The 27,184-nt window shown below is 50.6% G+C and overlaps 2 protein-coding genes across 3 annotated transcripts in view; both read left to right on the top strand.

Annotated features, from left to right (window-relative positions):
• LOC146237396 (scavenger receptor cysteine-rich domain-containing group B protein-like) overlaps positions 1-4,565 on the top strand; it is a 72,815-nt gene extending 68,250 nt beyond the window's left edge. The window contains exons 7-14 of one of the 2 annotated variants that reach the window (XM_084685470.1): positions 117-614; positions 821-1,207; positions 1,321-1,526; positions 3,127-3,278; positions 3,381-3,626; positions 3,700-3,859; positions 4,040-4,115; positions 4,210-4,565. In XM_084685470.1, the coding sequence (XP_084541596.1) occupies positions 117-614; positions 821-1,207; positions 1,321-1,526; positions 3,127-3,278; positions 3,381-3,626; positions 3,700-3,859; positions 4,040-4,115; positions 4,210-4,229 (1,745 nt within the window). In that variant the 3' untranslated portion in view covers positions 4,230-4,565. The remainder of the gene's footprint in view (positions 1-116; positions 615-820; positions 1,208-1,320; positions 1,527-3,126; positions 3,279-3,380; positions 3,627-3,699; positions 3,860-4,039; positions 4,116-4,209) is intronic. The other variant, XM_084685471.1, reaches the window with a different exon arrangement.
• Positions 4,566-8,078: 3,513 nt separating this feature from the next.
• On the top strand, positions 8,079-26,906 carry LOC146237395 (lysyl oxidase homolog 4-like). Its single transcript, XM_084685478.1, has 13 exons — positions 8,079-8,365; positions 8,561-9,114; positions 10,221-10,432; positions 13,927-14,179; positions 14,773-14,953; positions 15,682-15,836; positions 15,986-16,153; positions 17,109-17,271; positions 17,408-17,651; positions 17,951-18,066; positions 18,493-18,629; positions 25,517-25,628; positions 25,982-26,906. The coding sequence occupies exons 1-13, from the start codon at positions 8,080-8,082 to the stop codon at positions 26,050-26,052; spliced, it is 2,652 nt and encodes an 883-aa protein (XP_084541604.1). The 5' UTR covers position 8,079; the 3' UTR covers positions 26,053-26,906.
• The last annotated feature ends 278 nt before the right edge of the window (positions 26,907-27,184 follow it).

Here is a 27,184-nt window from a genome sequence, read left to right as displayed (position 1 = left end):
ACTTTCTGTCACTATTGACGAGCCCCTCATATCTACCAATCGTCATTCTCTAAATATTTATTTAGAATAACAGTCAGCTGTTTTAGACCAGTTGTGTTGTTCATTTTCTTCCACAGTGAATCGAGGGATCTCCTCCACCACCACCCCTCCTTCCACCACTCCCCCTCCTGTAGTGTTCCTGTGTGGGGGCACACCTTGCCCAGCAGGCCAGGACTGTATCAGTGTCAACGGTTCTCTTCGCTGTGCTGACCCTTGTAGCCAGTACTCAGTTCTGGACGATGCCTGGCGTTCAACAGACTACAATGATGGTGCCATTCGTTGTGACCAGCGAGTCGTTTGGCAGGGATGGTATCGCTTGTTCCTGGGGGGCAACAGCACCCAGATGCCAGACACGTGTGTGGAAAAGAACATGTGTGGGACCCACGCCCCCCTGTGGCTCACTGCTCCTCACCCCCAGCTGGGAGACGGGGTGGTGGAACGTGGTGTGTGTGGGCACTGGGGGAGCAACTGCTGTAACTTTAGGTCAAACCCCATTCATGTCAAAGCCTGTCCTGGAAACTACTACGTCTACAAGTTTGTCAGCCCCACTTTTTGTTCTGGGACTTATTGTGCAGGTTTGTCACAATTTTGTACCACCAGGAATGGAATGTTTTTATTCACAGTCGTTATTCATTGATTCAATCTTTCTTTCAATATACACGTGACATTCTGTCGCTAGGGACTAACCCCTCGTAACTATGGGTTATCATTCTCTCAGTATTAATTTAGAATAAAACTCAGCTGTTTTAGACCAATCGTGTTGTTTACTTTTCTTCCACAGTGAGTCGAGGGATCTCCACCGCCACCACCCCTCCTCCCTCCACCACCCTGGTAACCACCACCCCTTCAGGAGCGGAGGAAGAGTTACGTCTGTCTGGGGGAAACAGTTTCTGCTCTGGCAGAGTGGAGATCTACCACCAGGACCAGTGGGGGACGGTGTGTGATGACATGTGGGACCTGCAGGATGCCCAGGTGGTGTGCAGACAGCTGGGCTGCGGCAGCGCCCTGTCTGCTACATCACTTGCCAGCTTTGGCCAGGGCAGCGGGCCCATCTGGCTGGACGATGTCAGGTGTTCGGGGTCAGAGTCCTCCCTGACAGAGTGCAGTCATCTGGGCTTCGGCTCACACAACTGTGCACACCATGAAGATGCCGGGGTCGTCTGTGAGGGTAGGTTTCTGAAGCCTGAATTTTAGCCGGGTGATTCTGAAGCAAATCATTCGATCTGCGTTATAATACTAATCACACCTCATCATCACTCTGGTTCTCTCTTCACCCTACAGACACACCCCCTTCCTCAACCCCAGAGCTGGTGTGTGGGAGGAGCTACCTGGAGGTGGGTCTCCTCAAGTCTCAGCTGTTATCCAACGGTCTGGACCCCTCCGCTGGTCACCTGGCCGACCCACGCTGCTCCGCCCACCAGGAGCATGATGGGACGGTGTGGTACCAGGTGGAGCGCAGGGAGGGCAGCTGTGAAACCACTCTGACGGTGAGAGCAGAGTCACCTGTCTGTCTGCCTGCCAACCCGTGAACCTGCCTGCCTGCTTGTCTGCCTGCCTGTCTTCCTGTCTGTCTGTCTGTCTGCCTGTCTGTCTGCCTGCCTGTCTGCCAGTCTGTCTGTCTGTCTGTCTGTCTGCCTGTCTGCTTGTCTGCCTGTCTGCCTGTCTGCCAGTCTGTCTGCCTGTCTGCCTGTCTGCCTGCCTGTCTGCCTGTCTGTCTGTCTGTCTGTCTGTCTGTCTGTCTGTCTGTCTGTCTGCCTGCCTGTCTGCCTGTCTGCCAGTCTGTCTGCCTGTCTGCCTGTCTGTCTGTCTGCCAGTCTGTCTGCCTGCCTGTCTGCCAGTCTGTCTGTCTGCCTGTCTGCCAGTCTGTCTGTCTGCCTGTCTCTCTGTCTGCCAGTCTGTCTGCCTGTCTGCCTGTCTGCCAGTCTGCCTGCCTGCCTGCCTGCCTGCCCGCCTGTCTGTCTGCCTGTCTGCCTGTCTGTCTGCCTGTCTGCCAGTCTGCCTGCCTGCCCGTCTGCCCGCCTGCCTGCCTGCCTCTCTGCCTGCCTGTCTGCCAGTCTGTCTGCCTGTCTGCCAGTCTGTCTGCCTGTCTGCCTGCCAGTCTGTCTGTCTGTCTGCCTGTCTGTCTGTCTGTCTGCCTGTCTGTCTGCCTGTCTGTCTGCCAGTCTGTCTGCCTGCCTGCCTGTCTGCCAGTCTGTCTGTCTGCCTGCCTGCCTGCCTGCCTGCCTGCCTGCCTGCCCGCCTGCCCGTCTGCCTGCCTGTCTGCCTGTCTGCCTGCCTGCCTGCCTGCCTGCCTGCCCGCCTGTCTGCCTGTCTGCCTGTCTGCCTGTCTGTCTGTCTGTCTGTGTGCCTGCCTGTCTGCCAGTCTGTCTGCCTGTCTGCCTGCCTGCCTGTCTGCCAGTCTGTCTACCTGTCTGCCTGTCTGCCTGTCTGCCTGCCTGCCTGCCTGCCTGCCTGCCTGCCTGCCTGCCTGTCTATCTATCTATCTATCTATCTATCTGCCTGCCTGTGTGCCTGTCTGTCTATCTGCCTGCCTGCCTGCCTGCCTGCCTGCCTGCCTGTCTGTCTGTCTGTCTGTCTGTCTGCCTGTCTGCCAGTCTGTCTGCCTGTCTGCCTGTCTGCCTGTCTGCCAGTCTCTCTGCCTGTCTGCCAGTCTGTCTGCCTACCTGCCTACCTGCCTGCCTGCCCGCCTGCCTGTCTGTCTGTCTGTCTGTCTGTCTGTCTGTCTGTCTGTCTGTCTGTCTGCCTGTCTGCCTGTCTGCCAGTCTGTCTGTCTGCCTGTCTGCCTGTCTGCCAGTCTGTCTGCTTGCCTGTCTGCCTGCCTGCCTGCCTGCCTGCCTGCCTGCCTGCCTGCCTGCCTGCCTGCCTGCCTGTCTATCTGTCTGTCTGCCTGTCTGCCTGCCTGCCTGCCTGCCTGCCTGCCTGCCTGCCTGTCTGCCTGTCTGTCTGCCTGTCTGTCTGTCTGTCTGTCTGTCTGTCTGCCTGTCTGCCTGTCTTCCTTTCCCCCTCCTAATCTTTCTTTTCAGCTTATGCTTCCACCCAACTCTGACCACCATCCTCCTCCTCCCTCTTCTTCCCTTCTCTCTCCAGACCAACGGCAGCCACGCCATCTACTCCAACAGTCTGTTTGTCTACCCGGTCAGCAATGTGACCTTAGTTCAACCCCTGATGATCCCTTTCTCCTGCTCCTATCCTCTGGGGACAGAGGCCAGCCTGGATGTTGCCATCAAACCATACCCGAAGTAGGTGGATACACTTATATACACAACACGGACACACAAAAACACACACATACACACACACACTACTGACTGCTGACTCCTGTTTCCATCATATCTTGTCAGGCTTGGAGTTGAGCTGTCAGGCAGGGGTCCCAAAGCCAGGGCCTCCATGTCTCTGTTCCGTGATGCCAACTACACAGCTCCTTACCCAGCAGGCCCGGTCACTCTGCCCCTGGGCTCCATCCTGCATGTGGGCGTGTCTGTTGAAGAGACGGACGCTGAGGCCTTTGTGGTTGTTCTGGAGGACTGCTACGCCACCCACTCCCCTGATCCTGATGACCTCCTGAAATACTTCCTCATCCAGCACAAGTATGTGAGCCTGGAGAGGGGAAGAGAAGTATGTGTGTGTGTGTATGTTTGTCTAACCCCCCTGTTCCTCCAGGTGTCCTACCGACCGTCACCAGGTGACCGTGGAGGAGAGTGGCTTGTCCCTCCAGGCTCGCTTCTCTGCGCTGCTGTTCCTGTTCCAGGGGGACTACAGGGACGTCTACCTGCACTGCAGCCTCAACCTGTGTGACCAGAGGAACTCCTCCTGCTCTCCTGTGAGTCCTCCCACCCTCCTTCCTGGTCTCTCTGACTTTCTTTACACATTTTCTGGTCTATCTGACAGTTGACTCTCTGGACTTTCTCATTCTCTCTGGTCTCTCTGACTCTCTGGTCTCTCTGACTCTCTGGTCTCTCTGACTCTCTGGTCTCTCTGACTCTCTGATGTCTCTCCACAGATGTGTTCAGGAAGGTCTGTCCGCTCTGTTGATGAACTCATACCCCTCAAGCCCGTCACCATCGGACCAATCACCTGTGAGTATAAACCACCACCATGATGACTCATGATGTTGTCATAGTAACGGTCTCCTGGTAACACTTGTGTTTGACTTTGACCTCTGACCTCCAGGGGCCCAGAGTCTGGAGTGAGCTGATGAAGTCACACCTCCCTCAGAACGGCTTCATGACCATCCCAATGCAACCAGCCCAGGCTTTCTTCTGTCTTTTTAAATGTTTTAACTCTGGAAATGACAGAACAGCCCGCATATAAATAACTATCAGCTTTACATTGTGGGTCACTGTTTCTGAATGGTTTGCATTTTATGATAAGTCATTTTATACTAGGGAATAGAGGGAACACTGGGTAATAAGTATAGCCTATTAAATAAACGTACTACTTTTTCTGTAACGTAATCACTTATCCGACCAAAAGCATGGATTGTTTGTGTAATAATCAAGGCTTGATGAAATCTGACTCTAATAAAGAAGTACAAATTATAATGAGATTTTTACTGAGTCATCCACCCATCACAATGATATGCTGCAAACCTCCTCGCAGCCCTTGACAGCTCAGTTTGTTCACCTCGTCTCGTTATTATTAGGTTATTATTAACAATCGACAGATAATATCTGTCAGATATGGAAATAAAACACAAGCAGCAACTAATACTGTTTTTATGTTATGCCAGTATAAATTTTCAAGATCGGTTCAAACAAGAATACATTTCTCCTCCGAGTTCAAAAATGTAAATTTCAATGTTTACACTAGATGGCAGTCTTTAACCAATGCGCCGTAACAAACAGTGCCAGCTTTGGCCAAGTCATAGGGCCTATCTAGCGGCACTAAGTGCTTTCATCTCTAACAGCCATCATGATGATGCAGATCTCAGATGTGAGGATCTGTGAAATATTAAAATCTGATCTGAGTCATCCATCCAGCATCATCTTAAATCTGCATGGCCTCAACAACAGGCCTCAACAACAGGCCTCAACAACAGGCCTCAACAACAGGCCTCAACAACAGGCCTCAACAACAGGCTTCAACAACAGGCCTCAACAACAGGCTTCAACAACAGGCCTCAACAACAGGCTTCAACAACAGGCCTCAACAACAGGCTTCAACAACAGGCCTCAACAACAGGCCTCAACAACAGGCCTCAACAACAGGCTTCAACAACAGTAATTAGTTAAATCAATCATAATGAAGTTCATTATTATTATTATTATTATTATTAACCATTGACAGATTAACGCACAGTAAAGAACACACATTTTAAATTCTGAAATCTCATAGTATTATCATTATCTCCACTAGATGGTGCCAGATGACTCTCGCTAACTGTAACGCTGATCCAGGACAGCAGATGGTTAATACTCTGTTGCTTATATTGGATCGTTGTATAACGTTCTTTTCCCGCCTCATGCAATGATTTGGTTTTAACTGGATTTAAAGACTTGACATCATCTATGTGAAAGCCCATGAATGTGTGCGGGCGCAAGCTATAATGTGTTTTACATCAGTATAATCTTGACGATAAAACTGTTGATATTTCAACTCTCACTGTCGCTGTTCTTTTAAAAGCCTTTACTAGTGATGTCATAGGTCCTAACAGGTGATGTCATCGGTCCTTAAAAGTGATGACATCGGCCTTTACATGTGATGTAATGGGTTTTTGCAAGTGAAATAGACCTATAGGTGTCACACGTGTTCTCTTTCACTCTCTCTCACTCCATATCTCTCTATCTCTTTCACTCTCTCTCACTCCATATCTCTCTATCTCTTTCACTCTCTCTCACTCCATATCTCTCTATCTCTTTCTCTCTGCTCTCTCACTCCATATCTCTCTATCTCTGCTCTCTCGGACTCTTTCACTCTATCATCACATGTCTCCCTGTAAGTGGATGCCACGCAGATAAAGTTACGAAACATTACTTTATGTAAAATAAAGAGAGAGAGACATAGAGAGAAGGAGAGAGTTTGAAAGAGGCAGTAGCATTATTGCTGAAGAGCACGTATTTATTTCACAACACCACTAATTGTGGGTGTGGTTAGCATCAGAGCTATCCCCATAGCCTACAATTAGTGTGTGTGTGTGTGTGTGTGTGTGTGTAAGGTAAGTGCATGGATGACAGTTTGAATGGGGGCTTGGAAGGGCAATTGAAGGCAAACTCATAGGAACTGAACGAAGGAAAAAAAAACATTTTACATAAAGAAGAGAAAATGGGAGGGATGGAGAAAGTGACAAAAGGGAGGGAGGGAATCCGACTCAGTCTCCCTCCAGTTCCTTTCCTTCTGGTTCATTCTCTCCATCTCTCAGTGCTGATGAGGAGCTGAGGTCCTGACTGACTCCAGCTGACAGGTGAGTGTCGACGCTTTGCTTTTCATCATTCTATGACTTCTTCTCGTTTTCATTTCCCTTAACACTCACCCTAACCCTGCTCTTCTTCCCCCATCTCCCCCCCACCCTTCAGTTTTTTTTATCTTGTAACCTGTGATTACAGGTTACAACATAGAGACCCCTTGTCTTTCAGTCGGACGCTGTCTTCCTCTCCTCCTCCAACTCCTCTCCTCTCCTCCTCCACCTCCTCTCCTCTGCTCCTCCACCTCCTCTCCTCTGCTCCTCCGCCTCCTCTCCTCCTCCACCTCCTCTCCTCTCCTCCTCCACCTCCTCTCCTCTGCTCCTCCACCTCCTCTCCTCCTCCACCTCCTCTCCTCCTCCACCTCCTCTCCTCTCCTCCTCCACCTCCTCTCCTCCTCCACCTCCTCTCCTCCTCCACCTTCTCTCCTCCTCCACCTCCTCTCCTCTGCTCCTCCACCTCCTCTCCTCCTCCACCTCCTCTCCTCCTCCACCTCCTCTCCTCTCCTCCTCCACCTCCTCTCCTCCTCCACCTCCTCTCCTCTGCTCCTCCACCTCCTCTCCTCCTCTCACCCCTCTCCTGTTCACTCATTCCTTAGTGTCAAAAACAGCTTCAACTGAACTAACTTTATTAACTTCACATATACACACCTCAGGTGAAGGACACCGCTTTTAGAATTTAAAACACACCCCATCTCACAACAGCAGCCCTGTGCCCCCTTGCATGTGGTTCTGATTCTTCTGTATATTTGCCTGTGTGTGTGTGTGTGTGTTTTGCGTGTATGGGATGTTTAACTGTGGTGTTTATTTGCTCATGTGTCTCGTCGTGCTAACGAGACGTAGCTCCGCTATACTAGGAGCTTGTGGACACAGTGTCTGAGGCTTTGGCTGAACCGGCTTGTTTACGCTCCCTGCCTCTCTCTCTGCCTCTCTCTCTGCCTCTCTCTCTGCCTCTCTCTCTGCCTCTCTCTCTGCCTCTCTGCCTCTCTCTCTGCCTCTCTCTCTGCCTGTCTGTCTCTCTGCCTCGCTTTCTCTCTGTCTCTGTCTCTCTCCCTCTGCCTCTCTCTGCCTCTCTGCCTCTCTCTCTCCGTCTCTCTCTTTCTCTCTCTGCCTCTCTCTCTGCCTCTCTCTCTGCCTCTCTGTCTCTGTCAGTCTTTTCTTCTCACTCATCTCACTATGTTTGGGATTGTGCTGCCTTGATCTCTTTGAAGATTGAGAGAGAAGCTGTCCATGTTGTCAGCAGTGTGTGATTACACGTCCTGAAGGAGGAATGTGACATTTGTGTGATTCTATGTTTTTTGTTTTTTGTTTTAACGCGTTTCTATGCATTGTGCTGAGTGGTGCTGGAAAGTGTTCAGAGGAGGAAGTCGAGCTTCTTTGTGTATTGTGGTGGAATTAGAACACAGTAGTCAGTCTGTAACACGTTTGCATTGTGTAATAAATAATCTTATACATTATCAAGTAGCTCACGGACGTTCACATACTTCTTTTCTTCTAATGACAGAATAAACTCTTACTGTCACTCTCTCTCCTCCCCCTCCTCCTCATCCCTCCTCCCTCCTCCCCCTCCTCTCCTCCTCCTCCCCTCCTCCTCCCCTTCCTCCCCCTTCTCCCCCTCCTCCCCCTCCTCCTCCAGGTCCAAGATGTTGAGCCTCCTGCTGTGCGTGAGCTCCCCCCTCCTCCTCCTCCTCCTCCTGCCCCCCATGGTGCCGGCTGCCCCCCCCCAGGACCCCTCCCCCCGGGTGCGCCTGGCCGGCGTGGGGCGAAGGGGGCCCCACGAGGGCCGCGTGGAGGTGTACCACGAGGGAGCCTGGGGGACGGTGTGCGACGACGAGGTGGACCTGAGTCTGGCCAGCGTGGTGTGCAGAGAGCTGGGGTACACGCACAGCCTCACCTGGGCACACAGCGCCAAGTTCGGAGAAGGGCAAGGTGGGCGCCCGGCTGGCTCTGCGTCAGCGCTCGTCTTCAGAGCAGAGCTGTGCTCGCTTTGGACAGTTGTTGGGGACAGTGTGTGTGTGTTAGATGTCGTTTAGGTTGTTGTGTTTCGCAGCTTGTCTCGTGAAAGTTAGATAACCTTTTTCCCTTTAAAGGGACCCTGACTGACTCCTCCTCCTAATGCCGCAGGTCTGATTTGGTTGGACAACGTTCGCTGCGTGGGGACCGAAGCCTCCATCACTTCCTGTCGCTCTAACGGCTGGGGGGTGAACGACTGCTCGCACTCCGAGGACCTGGGGGTCATCTGCAGCCAGAACCGACAACCAGGCTCCCCCCCCGTCGCCCCCCCGGCCCCCGCTCCGGCAGCCAGCCAATCAGAGCCGGCCTCTTCCCCAAGGGCGCGGGGTCACGAGATCGTGCTCTTCCGGAACCCTCCCGGTGGCCCCAGAGGTCAAAGTTCACTGACGCAGCGGCGAGGTCACGAGATCCAGATCCTTCGGCGGCAGCAGGGAGGGGTGGCGAGAGCAGGACAGGAGAGCAACGCCACGCCCCAGGGGCACCAGATTCCCCCCCGCCTTGCGAATGGGGCGGCCTACAGGCAGGGGCAGGAGATTGGCCGGGCCATACCACCAGCAGCCAGGCGGGGGGGGGAAGTGGCCCGGGCGGAGACACAGGCCGTCAGGAGGGAGGCCGTGGGGAACCATGTGGAGCCAGAGCCTGAGCCCATACTGGACCAATACCAGGTGAGACTGGAACACCAGGTGACAGTACCAGGTGACAGTACCAGGGTAAAGTGACGGTACCAGGTCCTATAAGCATCTATAAGACTAGGAGGCGAGACCTAGAACAAGGAGAGACCTTCCTTCACTCCTGTTTGGTTGTGTCTTACACAGGAAATGTTTTTCGTCTGCTGTTTCTCACGCTTCATCTGCAAGGGATGCACACACACACACACACTTTCACTCAAAGGCACACACACACACACACTTTCACTCAAAGGCACACACACACACACACACTTCCACTCAAAGGCACACACACACACGCACACACACTTTCACTCAAAGGCACACACACACACACTTTCACTCAAAGGCACACACACACACACACACTTTCACTCAAAGGCACACACACACACACTTTCACTCAAAGGCACACACACACACACATTTTCACTCAAAGGCACACACACACACACACACACTTTCACTCAAAGGCACACACACACACACACACTTTCACTCAAAGGCACACTTGCACAATCTTACAGATCTACATTCCTAGTAACTCTAAAGGCGTAATTACAGACCGCCCTAAAAACAGTTCTCCACCAATCGGATTCAATCCCTCATTTTCTGCCGCCTCTACATTGGTAGTCAACCACCTGTGATTACTCAGCCCAACTTGCTGCTATTCTCAGATCAGGAAATAACAACAACATCTATCACCAGCCTAATGTGCTTTGTGCTGTGTAATCTAGCTATTCCTCCTTGGCTGTAATCTTGGTGGCACAGGCTGCCCACAACACGCACACCTAAGCACACACTCACACACGTAAACACACACTCACACACCTAAGCACACACTCACACACGTAAACACACACACGCCTCGGTCTGTTTCCTGTCTGTGCCTGTGATCACAGAAGGTCTTGATTAGAGCGAGACCGTGTTTACACACTCAGAAGATGTCTGTCCTTCCTTCTCATCCCCCGATCTCGCCCTCCCCTGTTCCTCGTTGACTCCCCTGTCTCCCCCATCTCCCTCCCAGCCCCTCCCCTTCAGGGCTAACCCAAGCTACCCTCACCCTCCTCCTCACTGACCCCCCGTCTCCCCCTCGCCCCCAGGGGTCGTCCAGGGTGCATCTGGAAGACGTGCGTCTGCGGCCGGTCCTGTCCGGCCAACACGGCGCCCTGCTGACCGAGGGCGTGCTGGAAGTGAAGCATGCTGGGAGATGGCGCCACGTGTGCGACCAGGGCTGGGATCAGAGCGGGAGCCGCGTGGTCTGTGGCATGCTGGGATACCCCGCCGCCGAGCCCCACGACCAGACCGCCTACAGGTGAGCGGAGGGAGTGTGTGTGTGTTTGTGTTTGTAAGAGAGAGAGGAGTGTGTGTGCATGTGTCCGTGTGTGTCCGTGTGTACACGTGTGCATCTGTGTGTGTGTGTGTGTGTGTGTGTGGGATTTGATTGAATCCCCTTCCTTACATTGTTCTAATCTCATGTCATTATGAGACCCTCAGTGGAAACTGTGCACAGAGCAGTTTCCTTCCAGAACTTTCTCCTCGCTCGACCACTCTGTCTCTCTCCCATTCTGGCTTCCTGTTTTTTCACTCACCCCGCCCACTATCTAGCGTTGGTTTGTGGTCCAGCTTAGAAACAGTCTGAAAGGTCAGTAGTGATAGTCCTAGTCCCAGTCCTGTAATACTATCACCAGTCATTTTCCAAGAATATTCATCCGCCAGTCACTCATATAGAATACACATACTAACCCCTGTGATGTGGTTCCCTTGAGTTCCTCCGGCCAATCAGATGTTGCAGGTCGAGTGCAACCCTTTCTCCAACTGCTATTGTTTAGAGGTGGTTGTTATGCTTGCCGAGGAACAGAGATATTGAGAAAAAACGACAACATAAGTGTTAGAGGTCATTTTGCGACCAGTCTGTGTTTTGATGTGAGTTAGTGTCCCCCTGCTCTCTGGGTTCAACCCAGTGGACAGGACCCCAGGCCAGTGTTGACCCAACGCCGAGCCAATGTTGACACAGCGTTCTGAGGTGTTTGGTAGAACCTCCAGGGCTGCTGCCAGCAGGATCCACAGAAGGAACGTTTATTTTCAGAACGGAGACTCCCGCCTAAACCACAAGGAGATGAATGGAGGGAGGAGGGATGGAGGGAGGAGAGATGGAGGGGGGAGAGATGGAAGGAGAAGGGAGGAGAGATGGTGTGTTGTTATGTTAAACGCAGCTCAGAGAGACGGGTGTTTTGTTGATGTTTTGTTAAAGTTGTTGAGGTGATCCTCACTTAAGCTGGGTGAGGCAAGGTCCTCCCCAGGGCCAGGGGGAAGCAGAGTGAAACTGGACAGATAGATGAAGATCCATAAGAAGCCTGAAAGGTCCTGACCCATACCAAGGTTTGGGTTATATATGCCAAGGTTTACTATGGATGTTTGTGCTTGTGCCTTAGATTAGCTGTCTTTCTTAAACCTCCCTTCCTCCCTCTTCCTCCCTCCTTCTTCCTCTCTTCCTCCTCTTCCTCTCTTCCTCCTCTTCCTCCCTCCCTCCCTCCCTCCTCCCTCTTCCTTCTCCCTCCCTCCCTCCACCCTCCTCCCTCCCTCCCTCCACCCTCCTCCCTCCCTCCCTCCCTCCCTCCCTCCCTCCACCCCCCTCCCTCCCTCCCTCCCTCCCTCCCTCCCTCCCTCCCTCCCTCCCTCCCTCCCTCCCTCCCTCCCTCCACCCCCCTCCCTCCCTCCCTCCACCCCCCTCCCTCCCTCCCTCCCTCCTCCCTCCTCCTCCTCCATGTCTGCAGAGACTGCTCCTGGCGTGATGTGTAGTTTGTGATCCTCGGGTTAGGGTTCCGCTACTGGAAACTCTAGAAGCTTGTTGACCTTCCGTCGCCTCCTCAGCTTCCCTTTCATTAAACTAACCGCTCCAGCACGGCCGTGGCTGTCACTTTTCACAAGTGTTTTTACTCTAAAAGGAAGCAAGAAGAGAGACAGAGAGAGAGAGAGAGAGAGAGAGGGAGAGAGAGGGAGGGAGGGAGGGAGGGAGGGAGGGAGGGAGGGAGGGAGGGAGGGAGGGAGGGAGGGAGGGAGGGAGGGAGGGAGGGAGGGAGGGAGGGAGGGAGGGAGGGAGGGAGGGAGGGAGGGAGGGAGGGAGGGAGGGAGGGAGGGAGGGAGCGAGGGAGGGAGGGAGGGAGGGAGGGAGGGAGCGACAGAGATACGTGCGTTCCTCCTCGTCTGGTGTGTCTGCTGTGACATGCTACAGCCTAACCACACAGCAGACTGTGCCAGCTACGCTCCTTTAAACTCACCACAGAGTTATGACATATCTCTCACACACACACAGAGTTAAGCCATATCTCACACACACACACACAGAGTTAGGACATATCTCTCTCACACACACACACACACACACACACACACACACACACAGAGTTAGGACATATCTCTCTGACACACACACACACACACACAGAGTTAGGACATATCTCACACACACACACACAGAGTTAGGACAGATCTCACACACACACATGGCATGCTCATGCGAACACGTAAAAACACCCTGTTTGTGAACGCTCATCCAGACACACGTCCCATGAAACTTCACACGCTCACACGCTCACACCACCATCATTGTGAAACCATTTAGTGGGGTCCATTTTAGTTCTCTGCTGAGTGTGTGTGTGTGTGTGTGTGTTCTCAGGCTGGTACAGATTCTTGCAGCCTGTTTTGTAAATCATGGTTTTTATTGAAGTGTCATATTTCCCTGTGAAGAACACTTCGTCTTTTAGTTCTTCTGCACTCAGCTGTGAGGGTGTGTGTGTGTGGTCAGTGTGTGTGTGTGTGTGTGTGTGTGTGTGTGTGTGTGTGTGTGTGTGTGTGTGTGGGTGTGTGCTGCTGTGAACAGGAGACAGGTTGGATTCTTGTCTGAATACTGCAGTTGTTAGCTTGTTGTTTTTTGTGTACACATATTTTTATATTTGTTAGTTTATAGTTTTCCACTGTTCCAGACTAGACTTAAAACAGAAATACCTATGAATACAGGATAGAGAATCCAGAAGATGTGAAAGAGTGTGGAGAAAGAGAGAGAGACAGCGAGGAAGAGAGAAAGAGAGGGGGGAGAAAGAGAGAGAGACAGCGAGGGAGAGAGAAAGAGGGGGGGGAGAAAGAGAGAGATGAGGGATATATGGAACATTTGGCTTCGTTGAATATGTATCTGAGAAGGAATATAAGGAGAGGAAAACTGAGAGTGGGAGGGATGAGGAGGAGGAGAGGGGGGAAGCGCTGATCTGGCTTCACAATAGGAACATTCAGATCTTCCTGTGGGAGACAGTGGCTAACCACAGTGTAAGAGTCTGGGAGAGAGGGGGAGGAGGGGGGAGGGAGAGAGGGAGGGAGGGAGGGAGGGAGGGAGGGGGGAGGGGGAGGGGGAGGGGGAGGAGGGAGGGAGGGAGGGAGGGAGGGAGGGAGGGAGGGGGGAGGGAGGGGGAGGAGGGGGGAGGGAGGGAGGGAGGGAGGGAGGGAGGGAGGGAGGGAGGGAGGGAGGGAGGGAGGGAGGGAGGGAGGGAGGGAGGGAGGGAGGGAGGGAGGGAGGGAGGGAGGGAGGGAGGGAGGGAGGGAGGGAGGGAAAAGGGGGTATGGTTGAGAGAGGGAGAGAGAAGAGAAAATGTTTAGTGTTTTGTTGTTTATATAATGTTTGGGCCACATTCATTCACACCGTCTCAATCTGTCTGTCTGTCTGTCTGTCCATCTGTCTGTCTGTCTGTCTGTCTGTCTGTCTGTCTGTCTGTCTGTCCATCTGTCTGTCTGTCTGTCTGCCTGTCTCTCCTCCAGGAAGTTGTGGGACGCCAAGCTGTCCGACCCCTCCTCCAGCCTGAGTGTGTACTCCAGTAAGAAGGCGTACTGGGTGGAGAAGGTGCAGTGTGCGGGTGTGGAGGCGTCTCTGGAGCAGTGCCCCGCGCTGCTGTCCCTGCCCAGGAGCGAGGTGCCGTGTCTGGGGGGGATGCACGCCGTGGTCCGCTGCGTCCCTGGAGCTCAGTTCACACGCCTGGCCTCTGGACGCCCCCCACCTCCGCCCTCCGTGCAGGTGGGGGGCGCACCTGCACACACTCACACACACACACACTATACACACACACACTCACTACACACACACTCATTATACACACACACACACTCACTACACTACACACGCACTCACTATACACACACACACTCACTACACACACACTCACTATACACACACACACTCACTATACACACACACACTCACTATACACACTCATGCACACAAACACATTTGTTTACCTGACTGTTTACCTCTGCTTCCTTTTGTTTCAAACCCACATATCTCTCTCTCTCCTTCCCCATCTCTCTCTCTCTGTCTCTTATCTCTCTCTCCCTTATCTGTATCTCCTCATCACTACCTCCCCCCCCTCTCCCTCCTTTCCCCTCTCGTCTCCCCTCCCTCCCCCTCTCCCCTCTCCCCTCTCCCCTCTCCCCTCTCCCCTCTCCCCTCTCCCCTCTCCCCTCTCCCCTCTCCCTCCTTTCCCCTCTCCTCTCCTCTCCTCTCCCCTCCCTCCCTCCCCCTCTCCCCTCTCCCCTCTCCCCTCTCCCCTCTCCCCTCTCCCCTCTCCCCTCTCCCCTCTCCTACCCCCCTCCCTCCCCCCTCCCCCCCAGCCGGTGGTGCGTCTCAAGGCGGGCCCGCGGCTGGGGGAGGGCCGTGTGGAGGTGCTGCGGGAGGGCAAGTGGGGCACGGTGTGTGACCACCTGTGGGACCTGTCTGCTGCCAGCGTGGTGTGCAGGGAGCTGGGCTACGGCTCAGCCAAGGAGGCCCTGAACAGAGCCCAGCTGGGCCAGGGTGAGGACACACACTGTATACACACACACACACACAGCATACACACACACGTGTGTATGTAGGCTGTGGTTGTCCTTCTGTCCTTCTTTATAGCTATTAATATTCCTCTTTGGTAGTTGGCATGTGTGGGTGTGTATGATGTGTGTGTGTGCCAGGTGTGTGTATGAGGAGTGTGTGTGTGTGTGTGTAAGGTCTACGTGAAGCGCTCACCATCTCTTCCTGATGACATCATCAGCTGGACGGAATTAAATTACAGGGCCTGAAAGAGGCTGTGTGTTCTCAAACACACACACACACACTTCCCCCTGTCGTATTTCTGGCTATTAAAACACTGTAGTGTAGACGTTGGTCTGTAGGCACATGTTGAGTCTGAACCACATCACTCACTGTGTGGTCAGATCTGGGGTTCTAATATAGTTCTCCCAGTCCTGGTTCCTCTAGTCCTGGTTATCCCAGGTCTGGTTCTCCCAGTCCTGGTTCCTCTAGTCCTGGTTATCCCAGGTCTGGTTCTCCCAGTCCTGGTTCCTCTAGTCCTGGTTATCCCAGGTCTGGTTCTCCCAGTCCTGGTTCCTCTAGTCCTGGTTATCCCAGGTCTGGTTCTCCCAGTCCTGGTTCCTCTAGTCCTGGTTATCCGAGGACTGGTTCTCCTAGCCCTGGTTCTCCTTCATGTGGGGAGAGCTGTCACGGAGATTCCGACCCAGAAACAGTAACCCTCCATCCCTGCCCAGGAACGGGACCCATCCACATGAACAGTGTTCAGTGTTCGGGGCGTGAGCGCTCCATCATGGAGTGTGGCTTCCGGGAGGTTCCTCTCTACACCTGTAAACACACCCAGGATGTGGCTGTGCGCTGCAACGTGCCCAACACAGGCCTGGAGGCCACGGTGAGACTCACACACAGACACAAACACACACACACACAGACACACACACATCCATACTCACACACACATTCATATTCATATACACACACATCCTCAACACACCTGGACACACCCACGCTACCACTGAGTTCTGTGTGTCCTGTCTCCAGGTGCGTCTGGCGGGAGGCCGCGACCCCCAAGAGGGCCGTGTGGAGGTGCTGGTGGAGGCCGGGGGGGCCCAGCGCTGGGGGGCTGTGTGCAGCGAGAACTGGGGCATCAACGAGGCCATGGTGGTGTGCAGACAGCTGGGATATGGCTTTGCCTCCAGGGCTCACCAGGTCTGCACCTCCTTCTCCTCTATCATGTCCTCCTCCTCACTCTCTCTCTCTCTCTCCCTCTCTATCTCCCTCTCTCTCTCTCCCTCTCTATCCCTCTCAATCCCTCTCTATCTCCCTCTCTCTCTCCATCTCTTTCTCCCTCTCTCTCTCCCTCTCTATCTCCCTCTCTCTCCCTCTCTATCTCCCTCTCTCTCCATCTCTTTCTCCCTCTCTCTCTCCCTCTCTCTCCCCCTCTCTCTCCCTCTCTCTCTCCCTCTCTCTCTCCCTCTCTCTCCCTCTCTCCCTCCCTCTCTCTCCCTCTCTCTTTCCCTCTCTCTCTCTCTCCCTCCCTCTCTCTCTCTCTCTCCCTCTCTCTCTCCCTCTCTCTCCCTCTCTCTCTCCCTCTCTCTCTCCCTCTCTCTCCCTCTCTCCCTCCCTCCCCCTATCTCTCTCAGTCTGTTTGTGTGTCTATGCTGTGTTCATTCCCATGCCCAAGTTAATGACAGCTTTCAGTAAAGTCCACTTCCACTCATACCAAAATAAAATACAGAAACAGAGAGAGAGAGAGACAGAGAGAGAAAGAGAGAAAGAGAAAGAGGCAGAGAGAGAGAGAGAGAGAGAGAGAGAGAGAGAGAGAGAAAAGGAGAGGGAGGGAAAGGGAAACGCAGAAAGAAAACAAATTCAAAAATAGACTTCTGCTGCGTGGACCAGAGGATGTGTGTGTGTGTGTGTCTGTAGATAGAGAGAAAGAGTTAACGAGCCGGTGTAAAACTTCTAAGAAAAGAAAGAGAAAGAGTGGAAAATATGTGATAATGTTTGTTATGGTAACATACTCAAATGGTCACTGGTCCGGGACCAGCACTCATGATTGTGTGTGTGTGTTTGTATGCCTTGTGTGTGTGTGTGTGTATACTGTGTGTGTGTGTGTGTATGCCTTGTGTGTGTGTGTGTGTGTGTGTGTATACTGTGTGTGTAGGAGACCTGGTACTGGCCAGGTTCTCCTGAAGCGGAGGAGGTGGTTCTGAGTGGGACCCACTGCATCGGGACGGAGATGTCCGTCCAGCGCTGCCGCAGGAACAGCCAGCTGTACTGCCCCAGGGGAGGGCGGGGACGGGCCGCGGGGGTCACCTGTGTGGACAGTGAGTCACACACACACAGACATACACACACACACACACACAGACTGATCCCTTTTCCCCCCTCCCACTTACCCCCTTTCTCCCCTCTTCCCCCTCCTCCCATTCCCCCCCCCCCTCTCCCTCACCCCCCCCTCAGCGGCCCCTGACCTGGTTGTGGACGCCCAGCTGGTCCAGGAGTCGGCCTACCTGGAGGACCGGCCGCTGCACTTGCTCACCTGCGCCCACGAGGAGAACTGCCTGTCGTCGTCTGCCTCCAGGATGAGCTGGCCCCACGGCCAGCGGCGCCTGCTGCGCTTCTCCTCCCGCATCATGAACCTGGGCAGAGCAGACTTCAGACCCCGCGCCACCCGAGAGAGCTGGACCTGGCACGCCTGCCACCGGTAGGGAGGGGAGGACGGGGTGTGTGGGTGTGTGTGTGGGTGTGTGTGTGGGTGTGTGATCAGAATAATTGTCAGAAACAAAACCAGAAACAGGTGAAAGGTGAAACTTTCTTCAAATGAAATGAAAACCCTGTTGTTCTCTCATCCGCCCCCTCCCCCACCTCCCCCTCCCCCTCCCCTTCCTCCCCTTCCTCCCCCTTCCTCCCCCTCCCTCCCCCTCCCCCTCCCCCTCCCCCCCTCCCCCTCCTCATCCTCTTCTTCTCCTCCTCCTCTTCCTCTTCCTCCTCCTTCCCCCACAGGCACTACCACAGCATAGAGGTGTTCACTCACTATGACCTCTTGACCTTGAATGGAACCAAGGTCGCAGAGGGTCACAAGGCCAGCTTCTGTCTAGAGGACACATATTGCCCTGAAGGTACAAGTAACCCCTCTACCTAACCCCTCTACCTTACCCCTCTACCGAACTCTCTACTGAACCCCTCTACATAACCCCTTTACCAAACCCCTCTACCGAACCCCTCTACCTAACGACTCTACAGAACCCCTCTACCTAACCCCTTTACCAAACCCCTCTACCTAACAGCTCTACCTAACCCTTCTACCCAACCTCAACCTATAGCTAACCCCTCTACCTAACCCCTCTACCTAACCCCAACCTAACCCTAACCTTAACCTCTACCTAAACTAAACCTCTACCTAACCCCTCTACCTAACTTTAACCTCTATCTAACCCCAACCTAACCCTAACCCTAACCCTGAACCCCAACCCTGTTGCCTCCTCATGTGACCTCAACACCACCACAGTGACAAACAACACGGTTGTGCGTTTCCGTGGCAACAGGTCTTCAGAAGCGTTATTCCTGCTACAACATGGGAGATCAGGGCATCACCGTCGGTTGCTGGGATACCTATCGCCATGACATCGACTGCCAGTGGATCGACATCACTGACATACGACCTGGGGAGTACATCTTCCAGGTCAGAGGTCATCCATACACACACACACACACACACACACACAAGAATACAGGGACACGCACACAGGAACACACAGACATATAAAGTGCCCACTCCAAATACACACGCACACAAAATAACTGACACACCACTTAAGGGAAATTCCTGACGTTGCATCTGCCTATTCCAAAACTTTAATAGGAAAGAAACGATTTTAATCTTGCTGAGAAAATGACCTGTGTCATTATCTGAGCAGTTAACCCATTTGAAAACTCTTGGATGTGCAGAGGAAAGTGGGAGCAGGAGCGTGCAATGCACTCGCTGTGCTTCTATATCTGGAACTGTGTTTTGTTGGCTCAGGTATCCGTAGCGACTAGGAGATAAGGGGTTAGGATACAGACCATAATTTTAGCTAAATGGAAGTTGGCTCAGTTTGTAAGCTCTCGTGTGTGTGTGTGTGTGAACTCATGTAAAATTGTGTGTGTGTGTGGCTGCTTGCTCTCACACTCTGCCATCATGCTTCTGTGAATCTAACCACATACTTGTCATAAAGTAGAGATCAAACATCGCCACGACGACAGTCACTCCTGCATCGTTCAGGGGTTGCTATGGAAATTGTGGTACAACAGTAGTTAAGTTGGTAATAAAGAGTACATTAGTTTGTGTGTGTGTGCATGCTTGTGTGTATATGTGTCTATATATGAGTGTGTGTGTGTGTGTGTGTGTACAGGCTGCGGTTGAGTTCACACAGTCCCCTCCGTTTCATGTACGGCGTCATGGCAACCTCAGAGTGACGACACCAGAACCCTCCCTGATCCCCATGACCCAGAGTCCCCCACCCCCCCCCCCCCACCCCCGTTAACCCTCCACAACAACCTCACACAAACAAAACCACAACTTTATTGAAACAACAAGAAAAACAACCATCCTTAACGACGACTACTTTCACGGCCGGCCGTAAATGCTGTGTTCCAGGCTGTACAGGGAAGGCTAACACTCACAGTCTTCCCAAGGAGCCAAACATTCAACAGGCATGGCTGCTGTTGTCTATGAGAAGATCCCGGCGAAGTTTGACACTCAATCATTCATTTGCTCTGAACATTTCACCCAAGACAATTTTGACAACCTTGGACAGTTTCAAGCAGGATTTGCTAGGAAGCTGAACCTGGAAAGAGGTGCTGTTCCGACCGTATGCTCATTGCAACCGCAAGCTATAAGGACAGTATGATGTTGTGCTAACAGTTACTAGCAATGCTAACGTTTCCTGTATATAGCATACCAGGTAGAACGCTAAATACGTTTCTACACACATCAAATGACTCTACCTAGACTAGCTGTAGTCGGCATTAGAAGGGAAGCTTCCAAAAAATAGCCAGAAAACAAACAGCAGTCTGGCTTATTGCTAACGCCTGTATAGATAATCTATTCGAAAGAACTGGAGAAAGGCAGGTGCTAGATACAGGATACGTTAGCATTGCTAGTAACTGTTACTAGTAGTAACACCTAGGCTGTAGGCATGTAAACAAGTTTAGTAATACATCATCTGGGGCCCGTTCGTCGTAAGAGTTGAAGCTAAGCTAATCCATTGTCCCTTTAGCCCGTTAACATTAGCGAGCTAACTGAGAACCGCAAATATCGGTTCGTCGACGGCTGATCCGCATCCAAATCATGTGGTTAATTTCAATCTAGCTAAATTTATCAGGGCAAGTGCACGAGCACGTCCTACTTCAAAAGGCAGGAAAGGTCGATCACCAAAACCGTGATTTTCTAACGGTATGATGGCGGAAAAGAGGAAAGAGAGAGCGGTGATATTCTCGCCATCTGAGCAAACTAATATAATGATTCTCTACGAAGACGCATAAGCATATTATCATGGCTAAGTCAAACACCGCCACCACTGCCAGGGCAAGACAGGCATCTTGGCAAAAAAATTGCCCATAAACTAAATGCGTATTTTGGTAAAATGGCTCATCTTTAGTGCCTTATTACCCCGATCAATCAGATCACATTTCTTTAAATGTGCCTGCTGGCAGTAGGCTTAATGGAAATTAATCATCGAATGAGATCTTGCTAGCGAAAATTATGATATCAACTTTTTCAGAATAAGTATAAAAACAAGGCCAAAGAGTATAATTGATACGAATTCATAGACACTTATGAGGATATATGTAGGCCTACTGAAAGCGCATGTACTAGGGTGATATCAGGTAAAATGGGCCACTTTTTTGAAAATCGTTTGGGACAATAATACAATACCATATATGCCTTTTGCATGTATTTTTATGATTACTAATGACTGTTTTTGATCTTTTTTTTAATGATGTAATAAAATATAATTATTTAGGCCCTACAGTTCTTGAAACATCAGTGGTGCCAACTTTTTTGGCACAAGCATTTTCAGGTAAGATGGACCAGCTGTTCAGGTAAAATGGGCCAGTGAAACTGCAAAGGGAAATTGTTATTTATCATCAAATTTACTTTTAAAACACAGTTGCTTATACAGCCACAAAACATTTAAACTGCATTAAACAAACATATTCATATGTGCCATAATTTTAAAAAAATGATCCTGAAGCCAAGACTCGTCACAGTTCCATATATATGTGACGATGTGCCCTCAATACCCAGCTGGACCAAAAGGCTCTCATACTGGTTAAACCACTGGCTAACCACCTCTTTGTTGAGTCCAGCAGCCCGTGCTGCAGACAGGACCTCTGGCTTGTGCATCCCAAGCTCTGGGTTGTGCTTTAGAAAGTTCTTAAACCAGTAATATCCGGCCCTCCCTGCTGTCTTGGAGAAACCAGAAATGTTGTTCTTGGCTGCAAAATCAAAGGCCACTTGCCGGACATCACGTTTTGTGAAGGGAAACCCCCTCTGCGCCAATGTGTTGAGGGTGGCAGCAAGCTCCCTTTCTGCCTCCTGTGGAAGGTAGGGCTTCTGCCCTGACACATGTTCACTGCCAGTCACCTTTCCACTGATGCGTCTTTGCAGTGTTGATTGCGGCACACCCCATGCTCTTGAAAAAGAGGTGCACACTCACTGTAATTCCTTTCTTCTCTCCCTCCATGTATTAATCTAAGGCCCCCTTCATCCTCTCCTCTTTCCACAGATTGTAATTGTTTGGCCTTCCTTTCCATCCCTGTTTTATCATTGTATCCTTTCCTCTCTGGTCCTTGCTCCTACTCTCTTTTCTCTCTCTTTCCTTCTCCCTTTCTCCTCTCCTCTCTCTTCCTTCTCCTTCGCCATACTCACTGTACATAAAATATCTACTACCATTATTACGGTTGGGGGGGTCATGGTGTGACACACACACACACCCTCACACACACACACACTCCAACACGTGTATGTGTGTTTGTGAGTGACACAGATGATGGCCCATTTTATCTGAAACCATGTTGCCCATTTTACCTCAGTGGGTTAAGGTAAATTGGACCACCAAGAAAAACATAACTTTTTCAAAAAATATGTTCATATACCAAACTAACAACATTATTTGTGATTGATGCCATCAAGACAGATATGCAGTTTTTTAAGTGCATGTAAAAAAAAAAAAAAAAAAGATTTATCATCCTTATAATAGTTTAATTAGATTTGGTATGCCAGGCTACTTACCATGCAGCTTTCTGGTGCAGTATTGTTTGAATTATTGGCCCGCCCACCATAGCAACCATAAAGCAATCAAATCCCCTGTTACTTGTCAGGGCTGGGATCCCCAAACCTTAAATGGCCCATTTTACCTGATATCACCCTATATATGTGTATATGCATGTAGGCCTATGTGTAAATCCCTCTTTGATTTCATTGACTGGGGCATGGCCAGGAATATGATCAATTGATTGATCAGCTGGTTAAGCGCCAAGTACACTTTTCTTACACCAACGCATGCTGTGGCTTTGCCAATGTTTTCTGCATCGCCTATTGACCTTTTTCCGGAAGTCACAATGGGCGCGGCCATCCGCGTATTCTCATTTCAGGTTTAGATACTTTCCACTTTATAACGGTGCTAAAAGACAGTGCCTTAAACAGGCTCTGGTACTCATTTATGGCTAATAGAGATGCCCAGCGTCAACTGCAGTTTGTGGCTGCCATAACAGGTGGAGAAGACGGAATCAGACCCTGTATGATCATTGTTTTGACCATGGAAAGAAGAGGTCCGAGTGTTGTGGGCCGACATAATTTGCATCGACCTCCAACCAAAGTTGAGGATCTGCGTCCCTGGCTGAAGGCGCTGAATTAAAAAAAACCTGAAGTTTCCTTTTGTCTGCTCGTATTAATAAAGGGTGTAAACTAACTATATTTTTGTATGTTTTAGTGTTCTCAATTCATGATATAAGTAGATACATGATTATAACCAAATGTATGGGCATGGCTGTGAGCAAAACAATTGCTGCAGTACATCTAAATTTAATATAAAGCTTTTGAAACAACGCGGCAATCAAATTATTTCATGCGTCTTTCTAATTGCCATTAGATAGGAGGGAAGATACATATCTTGTAAGTTTTAACACGTTGCATATCGCTTGTACCAAAGCCCCTCGAAGAAAAGGTTGTTACTTTTTATTATTACAGCACAATTTGTCACTCATACATTTGCAGTTTATGGCTAATAGCAGAGACCTGATGTAAAAACTAGAGCCTCAAGTAGATAAACAAGAAGCTAGCTAACGTTCTACTGCTAACAGTGCTAGCTGGACGGTTTAGAGGGGAAGTCTCAAATACATGTACTGACTGTAAAATTAATCACACGACTGAATTCTAGAAGACCTAAGCTTTCGAACAAAGTATAGCAAATGCATATGCCCTGCAGTGAAATCGTTAGAATATCTTAGCCTATGTTTGTGGCTAATGTGATGCCTGCATATCGCAGCACAGCAGTGCAGGGCAGCGATCTGACCGGCAAACGAATTATATCAACACTTAAAAGTCGTTTTCAAGCCATCCAGTGAAAGGGTGTATTGTTGACTTGTTGTAGCACACGAACATAGCACATCTTGCACAAATCCACCAAATGATTTAATATTTTAGCAGAGGGACTTCTCGGCAGTTCTACATTGAATTGAATGATATTCCCGGTAAAGCGGAAGTGCAAATACAACGGAAGTGCAAAAAGATGAAGAAAGTGGGCGGGGCGGAATAAGGTGAATACTGTATAAAAATGTAGCCTACCTGACGCGAAAAACCTGAAGGCTATGCAGAGAGTCTGAAGCACAGTAAAAGTTTCAAGTAGCTTTATTGTCCATTTCTTCACGTCAAGACATAAGAAGGAATCTATATGACGTTTCCCACTCTACCACAGTGAAACATAAAAAGCACAGGCACAACAGATAAGACATTTCTTAGAACATAGCGTTACATATTCACATACAGCAGCATAAGCTCATAAAGCATAGCTTGCTGCGGCGTGTGATATTTGCAATGTACGGCCCGAGAAGGTCTTGCAAATAAATGAGTCCTTGTCAGCTGAATCGATATCGCTCAAACAAGAACTCATCCGTGTGAAATAAAGGATCTTGGCGATCGTGAAGAACTCTATTGGTATGGAAAGTTAATCGAACTATATCTCCTTGGTCAGCTGGGTCTCTCAAAAAGGGAGCTGCCAATTATTTTCCGGGGGTGTGGCAAGCTTATCCAGCTACACTTAAGTTAGCCTGCTCTCGAGCAGGTTAGTGCTAATTGATATGTTACTATGGTGATTTATCTAAACTTGCTTCCACGAACCAAAAATAGGGGCGTGTTTTATCTTAGCCAGAAAGTTAGCTCGCTAAACTGCTTAGCGAGCTACGACGAATACCCCCCTAGACTGTAGGCATGTAAACAAGTTTAGCTTGCTAGCGCAAGAGCCTGTTAGAATGTGTGATCATTTAGCCTAGTTTATTGGCAATGGGGCTAACGTTGATTCATGTTCCTGACTGTGTTTCATTCAAATAAATAACCTGTGTCATGTAAATCTACAATTCACGATGCATGTTTGTCCAGATCTTTGTTATGTTATTTTTCAGCAAGATATCTAGAGTTAGCCTAGCTAGCTAACTGAAGCCGAGTAGAATCACGATATGGTTTGGTTGCTAAGCTGTAGCCTAACGTTCTACCCACCCAAGTCAATCCAGTTTGCTTCAACAACAGAAGTGGAAACAAGTAATGTTATCATTTCAAATGATATATAGTCAATCTGTTGAAAACAGTGTTGTGTAGACACAATAGATTTACTTGCTCGTTTTTATTTCAAGTCTCCAACTTCGATTTTTCAGTGAGTGCTGCTGTTGGCTAGCCTGACGTTGTGATACTCATAATTCTAGTCAGAATATGAGTCTGAAAACTCTCCGTTGGGCTTTGAGTACGGAGCGAGTACGGGTACGAGTTTACCAGTTCGGTTGAAACATGCTCCATACTCAAAGCCCAACGGAGAGTTTTCAGACTCATATTCTGACTAGAATTATGAGTATGACAACGTCAAGCTACTCCAGACCCAACTTCCCGAACACATTTTTTTGTGGGCGGGAGAAGTTGGGCTGGCAGCCAGGCTAGCTGTTGGCCTGTTGCGTTTTTGCTCCCCAGCTTCACTCGTTAAAAGCAACTAATCAGCGCGCAGCTAATCTAAATATTAATGAGCATACCATAAAAGGAGAAAAGCTAGTGTTTTTTTCCCGGGAACATTTCAGAGGATCTGTCAGAGGGCATAGAACAGCCCCGGGCCATTTTCAACCCAACCAATGTTACATACCCTATTCGGAGACCTTAAGGAACAGTGTGAAATACCCCAAAAACCCAGTCAATTGCCCCTTTAACCATACCCTACCACACCATATCATACAAAACCATAACACACCGTACTATCAGAGATAGCGAAAGTACTTCCTGACTGAACTATATGGTGCCCTGTGCCCCCTGTGCCCCTCTGCGTGCAGGTGGAGGTGAACCCCTCTCTGGACATGGCTGAGGCTGACTTCCAGAACAACGTGTTGCGCTGTCGCTGCAAGTACGACGGAGGGAGGGTCTTCCTGTTCGGGTGCCACGCAGGTGAGAGGGGGGCGGGGGGCCTGAGGTGATGGGGGGGAGGAGAGGGGGAGGGGGGGCCTTAGGTGAGAGGGGAGGAGGAGAGGGGGAGGGGGGGCCTGAGGTGAGAGGGGAGGAGAGGGGGAGGGGGGGCCTGAGGTGATGGGGGGGAGGAGAGGGGGGCGGGTGGCAGCTGACAGGTGGAGCAGGTTGGGGAGGAGGGGCGCAGGTGGTGACGGGGAGGGCACAGATGATAGGTATTACAGTGAAAGTATACTTTTGCCTTTCTTTCATTGTCTTTTCTCTCTCTCTCTCTCGCTCTCTCGCTCTCTCGCTCTCTCCCTCTCTCCCTCTCTCCCTCCCTCCCTCCCTCCCAGGTGATGCATACAGTCCGGAGGTGGAGGACCTGTTTGAGCACCAGGGTCAAATCACCAACAACTTCCTCTAACCACCCAACAATCAGAGCTCGGGGCGGAGCTTAGAAACCACGCATCATTGCCCCGCCTCAGCCAATCGTGAGAGAGGAACCTGAAGAACAGGAAGAAGACGACATCCAGATGGAGGGAGGGGAGGGAGAGAAGAGAGAATAGTTAGGGAGGGATGGGGTGTGTTAGTCAAAAGGGAAAAAGATTGAATAAGCAGTATAATGCCACTATCAGCAACAGAGAGAGAGAATGGGGGAAGAGAGCGATGGGGAGAGAAAGGAGAAAGATGAAGAGAGGAGGGAGATGGAGGAGGGAGAGGAGTGATGGAAAGTGAGACAGAGACAGAAGGAGACAGAGCTCTGTGAGGTGCTTGTACAGTGAGCAGACCTCATGAACATTCCTAAGTATGAACAGGTCGCAGGTGTCACAGCAGCAAGAATTTAAAGCAGTCAGACTGAAAAAACGTCTTAAAATTCCCTGTGCGATGAACGGCAATCTACGTAGTTTACGAAATAATCACGTTATCATCCACCAGCATATGCACACGTCACGCCAACTGTCACGGCGCCACAGTGACGTGATTTCAAAGTACTTCAGATGTCTGGTATCACAATGTTAACAGGCTTCTCTCACTTCAGATGTCTGGTATCACAATGTTAACAGGCTTCTCTCACTTCAGATGTCTGGTATCACAATGTTAACAGGCTTCTCTCACTTCAGATGTCTGGTATCACAATGTTAACAGGCTTCTCTCACTTCAGATGTCTGGTATCACAATGTTAACAGGCTTCTCTCTGTGTGTGTGGAGTCCTTCCCTATGGTGCTCATGTTGTTCGGTGTCTTGGTTTGTTGAATAAATATTGTAACGTTTTGCAAATGTACCGTCATGTATAGTTCTGTGTGGCTGTTCTGGCCAGGGTCTGTTCCTTTATTTATGTTGTGTTTTTATGTTTTATTACAATTTTATTTTTCGTGTGTGCCTCTTTCAGCTATATTTCATATTTCTGCGACAGAGAAAGTGGAAGATGTTCAGGAAATGGCCTGGGGCGGGAATAGAACCCGGGTCCCTGCCCTACGGCTTTGGCGCCACACGCGCTACTCACTGAGCCCCCCTCTCTCCCCCTCTCCACCCCCCCTCCACCTCTCTCCACCTCT

This window comes from Hypomesus nipponensis, chromosome 21, assembly GCF_054491055.1.
Source record: "Hypomesus nipponensis isolate SF chromosome 21, ASM5449105v1, whole genome shotgun sequence".
NCBI classification, from domain to species: domain Eukaryota; kingdom Metazoa; phylum Chordata; class Actinopteri; order Osmeriformes; family Osmeridae; genus Hypomesus; species Hypomesus nipponensis.
This window is presented reverse-complemented; position numbering and strand designations above follow the sequence as displayed.